The following is a 13420-nucleotide window of genomic DNA, read 5'->3' as shown; positions in this document are numbered from 1 at the left end:
TACATATACATAGTGGTGGCCGAAATTATTAGAACATCTGGCAGATCTGAGAATATCGACCTTTTTTTTTGTCTCCAAAACATTATTTAATTTCATGATGTTCATGAAACATGCAGATGGTTGTTCTGAGCACAACAAATATCAGATGAAGTGAGTCCTACTGTTTTTAACCACTTTTAACTTAAATATGTGGTACGCCCACTTTTGCAGCAATTACAGCAGCACATCTCTCTGGCATAGAGTCAATATATTTCTTGAGAACTTCAACACTAATGTTATCCCATGCCTTCTGCAACTCAAGCTAAAGGCTTTCCTTTGAATGTACAATAGATCTGTCCAGTTTATTTTCCAACTCGCCCCAAATTTGCTTGATGGGTTTGAGGTCCGGACTTTGAGAGGGCCGTTCCATCATTTTCAATGTTCCAGCAGATTCCTTCTGTCACAGGTAGTACTGGCAATAGTTAGAAGAATGTTTAGGGTCATTGTCCTCTTGGAAAATAAATCCAGGCCCAATAAGACGACTCCCAGAAGGTATTCCGTGCCTCACCAGAATGTTGTGGTATACTTTCTTATCCATAATGCCATCAATTTAGCCAAAGTCACCTGTTCCTGAGGATTAAATGGCACCCCACACCGTAATACTACCCCCTCCTTGTTTAACTGTTGGCAAGAGACACTAATTTTTATATCTCTCCCCCTCACTTCATCGAACATACACTCTTCGCTTGTTGCCAAACTATTCAAACCTGGACTCATCAGTTCACAACACTTTATACCAAATTTCTTTGTCCATTTCTTGTGTTCTTTTGCAAATTGCAGGCGTTTCACTCTATTTTTCTCTTTCAGTAATGTTTCTGTGCTGCTATTCTGCCAAAAAGTCCTTTTTCTCACAGTTTCCGACGCACAGTTCTTGAAGACACCATTGACCCATTAGTTATTGTTGTGTTGATCTCGTCACACAGTTCTCGTGAAGTCTCTCTTCGGTCCTTAAGACTGAGAATTCTGAGATGCTTCACTTGTCTGTCTGAAAGTTTCTTTTTTCAACCTCTCCCCTTTCGGTTCTGGTGTCATGGCGGTTTAAAGTGTACTTTACAGTGCTTGAACTGCATCTCAAGTCCTTGGCTATGCGGCAATAACTCCAGCCAGCATCAAAATGGGCCTTTATTCGAACCCGTTGCTCACTCATTAGCTCATTCTTCACCTTAGCCATGTTCAAAGAGCTTCAAGACTGCCTCTAGAGGCTTTGAATCTATACCAATTGGTGGCGTGGCCACAGTGACAAAATCCTGATGTTACCAATCACTTAATGCGGAAGATAGGCCTTCTACATTCAAAAGAATCACCGAGCTGTGTCCTAAGACTCTTGCATCACCATCAAATTAACCACGATCACATCTGACAATGATTACACAAGTAATTTGACTTCTTCTGTGAAGGAACATGATTGTGTGACATTGTCAGTGAAATAGGCCTAGCTTGTTTTTGTACAGAAATGTAGCTAAATCTACTTATGATGGCTCTATTCTATGGTTTATAGAGCATAATGATGACTTTGTAGATATTTAATTTGTTTTATGGGTATTTGAATGCCCACCACTGTATAGTATATATATATATATAATTATATTATTATATACTAATGCAACATGATGGCACACACTTTTCAGATGACTTATAATTAGCAAAGTATCTTCAAAAACATGTCCTAGAAAAAAAATGCTATCACTACTGCATGTCTGTAGGAAGATACTTGAGCATTGGAAGTGCCCTGGGGGCACATTGTGGATGAACCTGGATTCGAAGCGGTCTGAACTTACTCCCACCACTGTGCCCCTGTTTGGCTGAAGTAGTGAGTTGCCAGAGAAAGGTGAAGATGTTTTGCATACAAGTACTGGCTTTCTCAATGAAAGGTCATCAAAGAGGATGTGCCTCTACAGCCTGTGGTAGGGAGAGATTAAAGATGCTGGTAAACAGTCCTGCTAGATGGTCAGAGCACAACTTCAGTTTGCATCCTGAAAACACCTCGTCTTGCTGCTTTGATGATGTCTGTTTTCATCAGAGTGGATCTCACCTGGTCGCGCTCTCACTCCCCTTGTTTATTTGTCGAAGCATACAAGGCACTGGTTCAGGGCACCGGGGAGGGCAGCATCATGGCTGATGCTACAGAGCTTACTACACAGGTTGTTGTTTCCAAAGTGCCCCTCAATGCTCTGCTTGTACCCGTGCTTAGATTCAGTTCTCCGCAGGCATTTCTGTAGGCCAACATGTCGCCTGTCTGGAAGGCAGAATCTTGTCTCTGCTCATGGTACAAGATACTGCCGTCCAGACAATGCAGGTAATTGACAAGGAGGTGGTATGACTGATTAAATATGTGAAGAGAAATGTCTGGACATTATGCATATCATGAATTCCTGCGTACTTAAGTATGGTGAGGATTTTCCCACTCTTAATTATTCTCCATTTAAAGGGTCATGACAGTTTTTCCTCCAAGTCTTTTGCATCTCATGTTCTTCGAGGTGTTGGCAAATGCTGCCAATGATTTCATTAATAATATAGCACTTAAATGGTGGAGTGAGTTTAAAATGTAATTTATCATGAAATGTTGAACATTTCCAAGACTGTTGCTAGTTTCACACAGTAGCATATACAGTATGTGTGTACAAAGAAAATAAGAACATTAAATTCATCCTGGGTAGAGAAAATATAATTTTATTTTTAAATGAGAAGGTGTTTCATAACATCAGACAAATAACCATAGTGGCTCCAAAGACAATCACAATTATTAATTTGCTTTTCTGGTTTCATGTCTATTGCTTAGTCCTATTATAGTCCTCATTATATGCAAGCAGAGGAGAATAGAATTTAAATTCTGCACAAGCACAGGTGTACCTCTTCTGTGTTATCTCTGCAACGGGTTCATTGTGCAGGTTTTTCAAATGACCCAGTGAATTTTATGAGATTATCTGTGTGTGTGAATATTTTTGTGTGTGCACCCACATGTGAATGTGTGTGTGTGTGTGTGTGTGTGTGTGTGTGTGTGTGTGTGTGTGTGTGTGTGTGTGTGTGTGTGTGTGTGTGTGTGTGTGTGTGTGTGTGTGTGTGTGTGTGTGTGTGTGTGTGCGTGTTTGCATAAGTGTCTATGCCAAGACAGAGGGCCTTAATGAAGGCAGACAACCATGGTCTCTGCGTAGAGTGCCAGTGACATGCCAGACAGCCCACCTCTAGTTGCAAGCCCAAAGGCACCCAAGGACAGTCTCTGATCTGTCTGCAACACCTCATGACACAAAGGCATCTCTTTTCTGCGTCTTCCTACTGAGCGGACACAAAAGTGAATGTCCCATTGTCATTAGCAAGATCATCCAGCTCACACTTTTCAGAATCCGCTCGACCTGGTGGACCCCAATTTCGATCAGAGGCCAGTTTGTTAGAAATGAACAGTGTGGAAGACATACAATTTTCAGGACCAGCTTTTAAAAATGTCAAGATGATTAAAAATGTAATGTGTTCTGTAGTTATCCGCTTCATAATTTTCCATATCAAATATGAAATAAACAGCATGAGGATTATAAGCAAAAGGAATGCTTTAAATAGATATTCAATTGTTTTCGGATGAAGCCAAAACAGAGATGCTTATTTAGTTATATAACTCATATCTGTGAGCTTTCCCACCTCTGAGGTTCTGGGTAGATGAACTTCGGTTGACATCAGGAAGGCACTCTGTTAACTACGTTAAATTATCGTGTTGAAACCCACTCCACATTGCTCACTTCAGCCAGCCAAAAGCTCTGGTCATGACATTTTAATGGTTTTTACACCATCAGTATAGCCTAACATGACAGCATGTAGTAGCCTACAGCTTTAGAGAGACACGTAAAGAGAAGGAGAGTGAGTGAGAGAGAGAGAGAGAGTGAGTGAGAAAGATAGAGGGGACGACGACGACGTCGTAGGGATTCTCCGACATTCACGTCCGCTGAGGGTACAACGGTCAGAATGCCGCAGATGAAGGTTCGGGTATTTGCGCTCAAAGACTTGGATAACATCTGCAACTGGACTTAAGAAACACATTTGATCTTCCGTAGTGGAATAAAATGATCTTCGCTCTTAACTCGCATGCAACTACGTCTAATGATGCTGTTCTGCTATTTGGCTCAGTTGAACAATTTAACACGGAGTAGCCTATCAACAAAATATGAAATTGTCCACGGGCACAGGGTAGGCTAATAATTTGCCGGCGTTTGATTTCCCTTTTAGGTGTTATATTATAACACAAAGAAACAAATAAGAAGGGCTTGTCTTTATTTTCCACCTATGCCGCACAAGTTCATTAAGATTTCCCATACTCGAGTTTGCGAAACTATTTTACATCGAGTACGCTATTTTTTACCTGTTGACATTGTCAAGCTAACTAATTTAACCTAATTCAATGGAGTTTTCTTTCCTTTCATCGGGATCATGAGGTGATTTACTTGCCAGGTCAGTAATGCTGTGTTTTCCATTGAAATGTGAATTTACTTTGTGTTTTGTTTTGTCTGTTTTCCCACCTGAATGAAAAACTTGTTGTTTTCGCAAAATATGAAATGGCGTCACTGCAAATTTCTTTAGCCTATGGCCTTTCCTCAATTAAATTATAAAAAATGACATTAAAATGTACTCTCTCATGAGTGTAGGCTATGCGTAATGCTCACACCTAATTAATGTTGTCTTTCTACACAGGCTATTCATTTGACCTTTACTTGCAATATGCAGCAACGTACAATGTCATTGCCAGAAATCTCTGCTATGACGTTCTGATGATACATATATAGCCTTGTGTAGGGTGCTGGTGAATGTTAAAATTGTTGATGTCATGACAGTGTATCTGTGTCCAGATTTTCACTAGAGGCATTTTAGGCCTATGCCATAGCCTTTAAACTTGTGTTTTGCATGTACGTTTATCTGCGAAGAATCCTTTAAAAAAACAGTCAGTTTGAGCCCAATCAGATAACATCTCAAATCAGCTAGCCTAGTTAACACCGTGGTCTGAGTCTGGATTCTGAACTACATTTTTCTGTGCTCATTCTCATTCTCTCCCTTTCTAGGTGGTTGCTCGCAAATATCTTAACATCTGTCTCCAAAAATTCGCAAACATTTTTAAACAGTCGAATAATCAAGTTCTTGCCCGAATGGAGAAAGATCTTTCAACAATCCGTCACCTTAACGTCCGATATGAATGACAGTTCTTCAAACACCTCTAAAGCCATGTTTCACCAGCTCCTGCAGAACACCAGCTGTGAATATCCGCTGTGCAACAGCAGCGTAGCGGAGGACCCGTTTTTACAGCTGCCTACTTTTTCGACTGCAGCCAAAGTCAGAGTGATAATTACCTTTGCTCTGTGCGCTGTGTCAGCAGTTTGTAACCTCGCCGTACTATGGGAGGCTAGTACCAACAATAAGCGCAGGTCCCATGTCCGAATCCTGATTTTAAACCTAACTGTGGCGGACCTGCTGGTGACATTCATCGTGATGCCTGTCGACGCAGTGTGGAACATCACTGTACAGTGGCTGGCTGGTGACGCTGCCTGTAGATTCCTCATGTTCATGAAACTTGTCGCGATGTACTCCTGCGCCTTTGTTACAGTTGTCATCAGCCTCGACCGACAGTCTGCAATCCTGAACCCTCTGGCGATCAGTGATGCCAAGAGGAAGAACAAAATCATGTTGATCATTGCCTGGACCATGAGTGTGATCCTGTCTGTTCCACAGGTAGGACTAGACCTGAGTAAAGATTAATTTTATCTTCACACCAGTATGGTCAGTGGATATACTCTATCTATGTCATAGTGAAAACACTGTAAGCCTATATATTGCCTATAATACACACTGAGTGAATAGTGACAGTGAGAACTAGCACACATGAGGACAGCTAGTGTACATTCAAAGTTTGGGGCAGTAGGGCACTAGGTTTAACTACTCAAAAAGCAATATTTGTTTTTTTGTATCTGTAAATCAAAGATATGGCATTGAGATGCTAAAGAAATGGATGTGATGATTTGCAAAAATGACTAGTTTGTTAACCTTCTTGCTCTCAACTAATCTCTTCATTTCATAGCAGACAGGTCTGTTGTTACAGGTATGTGTGCTCAAGGGCATTTTAAGTTGCCAGAGGAAAAATTGAGCAGGAATATGAAAGGTTTGCAAAGATCACGCCAAAACGCTCACTTCCTAATGTCATAAACTCTCTTAGCAGCTGATAAATACGATGATTCATTCTGTGCTCACCCATCCTTGAATAGGAATAGAAAGAGTTCGGCTGCATTACCACTGATTTTTATCTCTGCAAATAAGATGTTCTGAATACTCTTCTTGACACCAGCAAGGAAGCAGGCACACTCAGTTCCAATTAAGAACAGACACCCACTAAAAAAAAAAAAAAGCCTACAATATGTGTAATGGATGGCAGATCTTTTCACTTTTAAGCAGGTGCCACCAGTTCAGATTTATGAATTAAGGTTGACAGGTGATCTGTCCTGTAATGTTCTCATCAAGTTAGGATAATTGTTTACTGAAGCCATCCTGTAAGTAACCTTTGGATGCCATTGATACACATAAAGCGTCTGATCATAATGTTTCTAATTAAGGGTACACAAGAAAGCATTGCACTAGAACGAAAAAAATGAAATGGTTGGGATTTTTAAACAACACTATTTCATGGGAGACTTAACACCCTGAAACAACCCAAACATATTACAAATTCTATTTTCACGCACAATTACTGTGCCTGGGATTTGTGCACTCTACCACAACATCTAGGCTAAATCAAACTAAATAGATTGTGAATGTTAGTCATTTTTTCTGCTCTACATTGTAGAATAGAATGCATCTTTATTCATCCATCAGGGTGGAAATTTGTCTTTGGTTCACCAGATACTGGAACAACAACATAAGAAAAAGGCAGTTAGTAGGACTTCTTAAATACATTTTAGTTGCCATAGGAACTCTATAGTGCCTCCCAGTGTTCAAAAGCTCGGACAGGCTGAAGAGAGGATGGGAGCTATCTACCAGGATACTTATTGCATTCTTCCTCGTCCTTTCTTTAAAAAGTTTAGTCAAAGACTATTGGGGTTTACCCATGGAGGTATCCCATAGACCTGTAGAGAGCCTGGAAGTTTTCAATGGCCAACACTATGCTAGATGCTTCAGCCCAGGAAGTGCGAAATTGACCATCAACATATTGAAAAAATGTCATCCCATTTACTCAAAAAGCCAATTAGGCACCACATAACAGGTGGCAACAGGCACTAAATAGTAGTGTGTCATCAGTGCAGATTGGTGGATGTTCATGGCTTGAAAAGTGCCCTTGATATATAATATGTGACGGTCAGGAAATAATTCGATAACGCGTATAGGTGGCTTGAAGCGGTGAAAGTGTCTCATTTTCGTTGGTCTCAGGGTCTGAGTAGAAAAGCTTCTCTGATCTCTGCTGTGTGTGTGTGTGTGTGTGTGTGCTGTTGGGTTTAGGTGTGTTTGATACTCCAGCTGATTCTCTTAATGTCACTCTCATGGTCACTGTCACATGGAGTGGATGTGTGTGTGTGTGTGTGTGTGTGTGTGTGTCTGTGTGCCCTCGGGGGTGTGTCCTGTCAGGCTCATTTTAGGCTCATACAGTCTCCTATTGTGCAAACCTACAGTGAATTACAACTGAGATCATTCCCAAACCTACACTGAATTACATACACCTGTGACTACTAAAAACTATAAGTAATTAAAGTGTAAAACGTTTACAGCGCTTTATCCTTTCACTTTATCCTTTATCCTCCTTATCCTTTATCCTGATGGAAAGCTATTTAAATCAAGCCAACTGAAAGAAAACAACTGACTTACAACTTAAAAGCACGCCCTTAGGCTACATTCAGGCAATTTGCAGTTAGTTCAATTAACAGCATGGCTTTGGGAATTTCTACTCCAAAAACTCTGTGAATCAACACAGTCTCACAGAGAACTGCTGAAGTGGTACTACTTCTATTCATAGCCCACATGAAGCATGGGTTGTTATATTAACAGGTTGTAATGCAGGATGTTGTTACTGTAAACATCCATCTAGAGATATGCTAAAAAAGGAATTATTTCGCAGTGATGAAACATGCCACCTGTCTGTAGGCCTATATAACATAACATGACACCATTAAATTATATATTTTTAGGGCTGCCAAGCAATTCAAACATTTAATCCTATCAAGTACATGCTAAGTGATTAATTGATCTAAGTTACTCACAAATATCAATTTACTGTGAGAAGCCTTTAAATATCCATCCACATTAATGGCAAATAACAGATACTTCAATGAACTTTATTAAATGAAGAATACATTTTCATTCTTCCTGATTAACCCATCCAATAGTTAGTTTAAAACTAGCAGGCTAACTAAGGTCATGTCAGACTACACCAACAACTAAAGCACTGATTTGTGTGTATGTTACTTTTCACATGTATTTGTTTGGCAGATGCTTTAATACAAATGCAATTTGCAAGTAAGAGAGAATACAAACCAAACCAAGGCATGTTAGGAATAGCCATTGAGAATAAGTGTGATCACCCTGTCAATAGTGCAATTGAAAGTGCAGAGAACAGAGAGCACAAGCATAGAGCATAAATAGCCGTGTTCCCATTATCGGGCCAATACTGGACAAGCTAGTGCTTGCCAAGACCAGTTGCATCCCCATTGTAACTTCCAGGGTTTGGGTACTATTTTCTAGGTAACAGTGTGCTCTCACTATTTTACATGTATTGATTTGTGAGATGCTTTTATAAATAACATACACGTGAGGTAAAACACAATCCACTCAAATTCACTTAGAAATCAAGCCTATACTGATGACATCTAGTTGCACATTTAGATTTATCCATCCTTAAAGTTACAGTCCTTGATTCTGTTGAAATGCCTGTGCACAGACACTGGCCTTTTTGAGCATGGAAGGATAGATAGAGGAATGTGAGGAGAATTTCATTGAATTCAACCGAAAGTGTTATAGATTATAATCAAAGTGCTGCTCCTTTAAAATGTCACTCTTATTACCATTTTCTGGGAAGTGTGTAATGATGGTGACCTGAACAATACAGTTGTATCTGTGACATCTTTAATTACTGGGAGCAGATTTGCCTGTAGTCATTTATTTTTTTCTATGATGGAATGAACCATCAGTGAACTCCTATGAGCTAATCTAACCTGGAGGGGCTGAGTAAACAACTGTGACTTCCATAAGCCTCATGCACTCTCTTGTCAGAATCACAATTGTCTCAGTAATATCACCCTTGTTCTCATGCTGCTGTCTGCTTTAATCAGCAAAGCCTGGGTGGCGCTCTGCCATGCTAAGAAAAAAATGACCTTGTTCACTTAACTACACAGCTGACAGTGCTCACTCTATGAAGTTGGAGAGCAGATTCTTTACATGTCAATGACTTGTGAAAGTGGTGTACTTTTGTTAGCGATAGTGGTTCAAGATGTAGAGGAGTCATTTAGAAATTCGTATGTTGCTGGTTCGGAGTGTCCAAGTATCCTTGAGCAACACACTGAACCTCCAACCACTCCAAAGATGCAGGTTGGCATTGGTTGAATGGGTAGATGTTGCATTCATCTATAAGGCGATTTCAGTGTTCTATGAGTAGAAAAGCGCTATCTGTTTGGCATTTATATGCACATCCACAACTGTAGTTAACAATTGCCCCTTTGTCATTAAAAGCTCTTTGTAGAGCTTTTCACAGGTTAGTATAGCTCTTTCACTCGTGGAAAGTGAGTCATGACTTTGAAATGGTGTCTCAGAAATCACGTGTGGTAAGAAATGAATGGGTCCCTGTATTCCCCAACAGATGTTCATCTTTCACAACGTCACCATCACCCTCCCATCAAACTTCACACAGTGCACAACCCACGGCAGCTTCCTCCGGCACTGGGAGGAAACCCTCTACAACATGTTCACCTTTGTGTGTCTCTTCCTCCTCCCTCTGGTCATCATGATCGTCTGCTACACCCGCATCCTGCGGGAGATATGGCGAATAGCAAAGGGAAACCGTAGGTTGAAGCTGCATGTGTAAATCAAATCTTCATGTAACAGTTTAATTCATGGGATGACTTAAGCAGAGGGTGGAGTATCTATTATCAGGGAGGTGATTAAAGTGTTTAAATATAATAGCCTAGTCAAAATGATGATTTGGTTAACTTTCACTGTGTTTTATATTTTGCCTTTAACACTCAGATTGACTGGCTGCCTTGAATTTACTCCTTTCTAGTGTCCTCCAAAGAGGTTCATCTCCGGCGCTCCAACAGCTACATCCCAAAGGCACGTATGAGGGCATTAAAAATGAGTGTCGCCATTGTGAGCTCCTTCATCGTATGCTGGACCCCGTACTACATGCTGGGCCTGTGGTATTGGTTTTTCCCAGATGACATGGGGGAAACGGTGTCTCACTCCTTGACGCACATTCTCTTCATATTCGGACTCTTCAACGCTTGTCTAGACCCCATCACGTACGGTTTGTTTACGATCCACTTCCGCAAGGGAATGAAGCGTTACTGTGCTGGAGCCGTGGCGCTGAACGAGTCAGAAAACAACTCGACAATGACCGGCTCGTTCAAGTGCTCGCCCTCCCCTTTCCGCATGAAGAAGCTCGCTCAGAGTAGTCCAGCTGGCAGCCAACCCCAGAACATCGAGGGTCAGCAGTGCAAGAAGCAGGAACCACGTAACAATTATCTCGCTGTTCACACAAACAAAGAGCCGGGAGACCCAACCTAGTCAAGCCCAGACAGTGGATACTGATCCCTTTTGAATGCAACCTTGGCCTACTCATTTGGAGGTGAGACAAAGTCTGAGTGAATATTTGCATACAGCTCCTCACAGATTAGCTGCTGTCTGTCCCAGGCTGTGAATAATACAAGAAATTGTGATGGGATGGGAACACAGTTTTGTTTACTGTCCAAATTGGCAATGTTGTTCAGAATAGATCATGCCGATTTTTCTTTAGAATGTAAGTGGTGGTATCACTGTGCTTCAACAGATGGTAACATTGGAACTCTACTTCAACTTCAAGTTCTCATCCAATTTAAAAGAATACAATATGGTGTTACTTCATATTAAAATTCTGCTTGCACACTGTGAGGCAGTAGAGCCCCTGTTAGGCAGTTCATTTGCACATCTTACGCAATGGTATCGTTGAGGACCAAAAAAAAAAAATCAATATTACCTATGAAGCCTCCCGTGGTTAGAAGAGCAGCTGCACTACTGTGACCCCACTAGAAAAATATTCTGTCTACATAAAACATCACCAGCACTTACATTACTTCAGAGCAGAGTATGATGAGGCTGCAAGCATGCAAGTGAGATACAAACTTTAAATACATTAGTGATGCAAATGAATGCAAAAGGATTATGGAGGGATTTTTTCACATTTAATCATAGTCCTTCTGTCTTCTTGTCACTCTGTCTCCGGATTGCAGTTACAGACTTGAAGGCCACTTTTATTTACTCTGTGGTCACAGATCAACTGCCAATTTGCCTACCTCATTTCAAATCCCTGTGGGGACGCATATAATAATGTTGCATATTTTCAATCAGAATTATAGCATATAATGACATTAGCTAGTTAATTTCCAGGACACAGTTTATGATCGGAAATTAGTTGATTTTTTTCATCTCAGGAAAAGTTTTACACATTTTTCAGAGCAGTTTAGTATTGCTGGCAACTGCAAAACTGTAAAGTCTTAGATTGCCATTTTTGCTGTACAATGAAGTGAAGAGAAAGGTTCACATGTGTTTGTCGTTGTTGTGATATTTGTAAATTCTCAAAAGTGGCAAACTCTTTTAGTGCAAAAATCTTGGTTCTGGGTGAAATTGTTGGTGAGAATTCTCTATTTGTGAGCTGTTCCTCATTGTGTAAATGCACAGTAGCCACACATCTGTGCAATGTCCCTTCTGCAGAATGTGTGATAAACCTGCAGGTGTCCTGTGGGGATAGAAAGAGTAAGCGTCCAATACTGTCCTCAATCCCCTACTCCAAAATCCCTCTGCTGTCTTTTCTGATCTGTTCTCCAATTTCTTTCTCCCTCCCCTCTCTTTCTGGCTCTCTCTTCTGTCTATTGTATTTAATAGTGTCAGTCATCCTTAATAGAATACTGTACCTCAGATGTATTTAAAGTCTCCACACAAATACAATGAAAAATAATATATTGGCATTTGATGTAGATGTTTCTATTTTTGTGTAACACATATTTGGTATATTTTGATCTATGATCATATGATGTCGTTGCGGATACTGCATGATACTGAACAGAATTGAATCTGTAAATTGATATTTGATGTTATTGTACCATACATGTTTACTTGTATAGAAAGAGGTTAACAGAGATTAAGCATACATATAGTATGTGCATGATATTCATTGTGTCGTATGCTATGAAATTACTGTCTATAGCTGTATAAGTGCTCTCTCTCTCTGTGCTTTTGAGTAATAAATGTTTATTTCTTTGAGGTTTGTTTTGTATTCTTACTTTACGTAATACCATGCTAAAGCACATGTTTACATTGAAGGGGACATAAACAGAAGAACAGCTGGACATCCTGTGTGCACGTTAAGAATACATGCACTATGTAGATTTGGTGTGGGGAAAAAAGGAGCTGAAAAGTATCAATCTGCCCAGTCAGAAGGTCTGTTTTGTGTGCACGTAGAGTGGCACACAGTGGCTCCTGCAGCCTATGCATTTTTAAAACTACATGGTATCAACATTATCTTAAATGGTTTCCTTTAAAAAATGTATGCTCTTGTATGTGCGCATATTTTTTTATTTTAAAGGGACACATTCACATTTACCCTGCAGTAAGTGATACCAGTACTCATTTTTTAGTGTGGGTATGTGTATGGTTGGTGGTTGGCGGGTATATTTTGCCAACCAAGATATTTCATTTGGCCTCCCTCAGCTCTGTTAAGCTCTGTGTGACTTTTGCATTTTCTGTTCCAATTCAGTGCAGCAAGTCTGACTGAGCAAAAGACAATTGATGACAACAGATAAAAGCCAAACTGTCCGTCCATTGTGGCTGTCTTGTCTTCAGTTTGATTTTTTATTTGTACAGATATATGGAGCCCTGGTGGTGGAACATGTGCCTGAACAATACTCTTTGCTCTGTGATGAGACCCAAATCCCCTACAGGGCAATTTCTGTTTTCCACCAAACGAAAGTTGTGTCAGGGTACCACATACGCCACCATGAGTATCGGCAGGCCTGACTGTGCCCCTAAGACCAAATCCCCTGTTGATAAAATGCACTTACTGTGCGTGCTTTAAAATTGAATTTAGGGAGAGGAAACACTATAAGCGTCTGTCCCCCTTAGTAGTTTAGGTGAGAAAAGGGGCATCGACGTGTGAAGAGTGTGATTTCAAGTGTATGTTTTTGAG

The 13420-nt window shown here is 40.4% G+C and overlaps 1 protein-coding gene across 1 annotated transcript; it reads left to right on the top strand.

Annotated features, from left to right (window-relative positions):
• Positions 1-5205: 5205 nt before the first annotated feature.
• gnrhr4 (gonadotropin releasing hormone receptor 4) lies at positions 5206-10767 on the top strand (the record flags this gene model as incomplete). Its single annotated transcript, XM_080841507.1, has 3 exons — positions 5206-5742; positions 9845-10046; positions 10265-10767. The coding sequence occupies 3 exons, from the start codon at positions 5206-5208 to the stop codon at positions 10765-10767; spliced, it is 1242 nt and encodes a 413-aa protein (XP_080697633.1).
• Between the last annotated feature and the right edge of the window lie 2653 nt (positions 10768-13420).

Source organism: Sprattus sprattus (assembly GCF_963457725.1).
Source record: "Sprattus sprattus genome assembly, chromosome: 7".
In the NCBI taxonomy this organism is placed as follows: Eukaryota; Metazoa; Chordata; class Actinopteri; order Clupeiformes; family Clupeidae; genus Sprattus; species Sprattus sprattus.
This window is presented reverse-complemented; position numbering and strand designations above follow the sequence as displayed.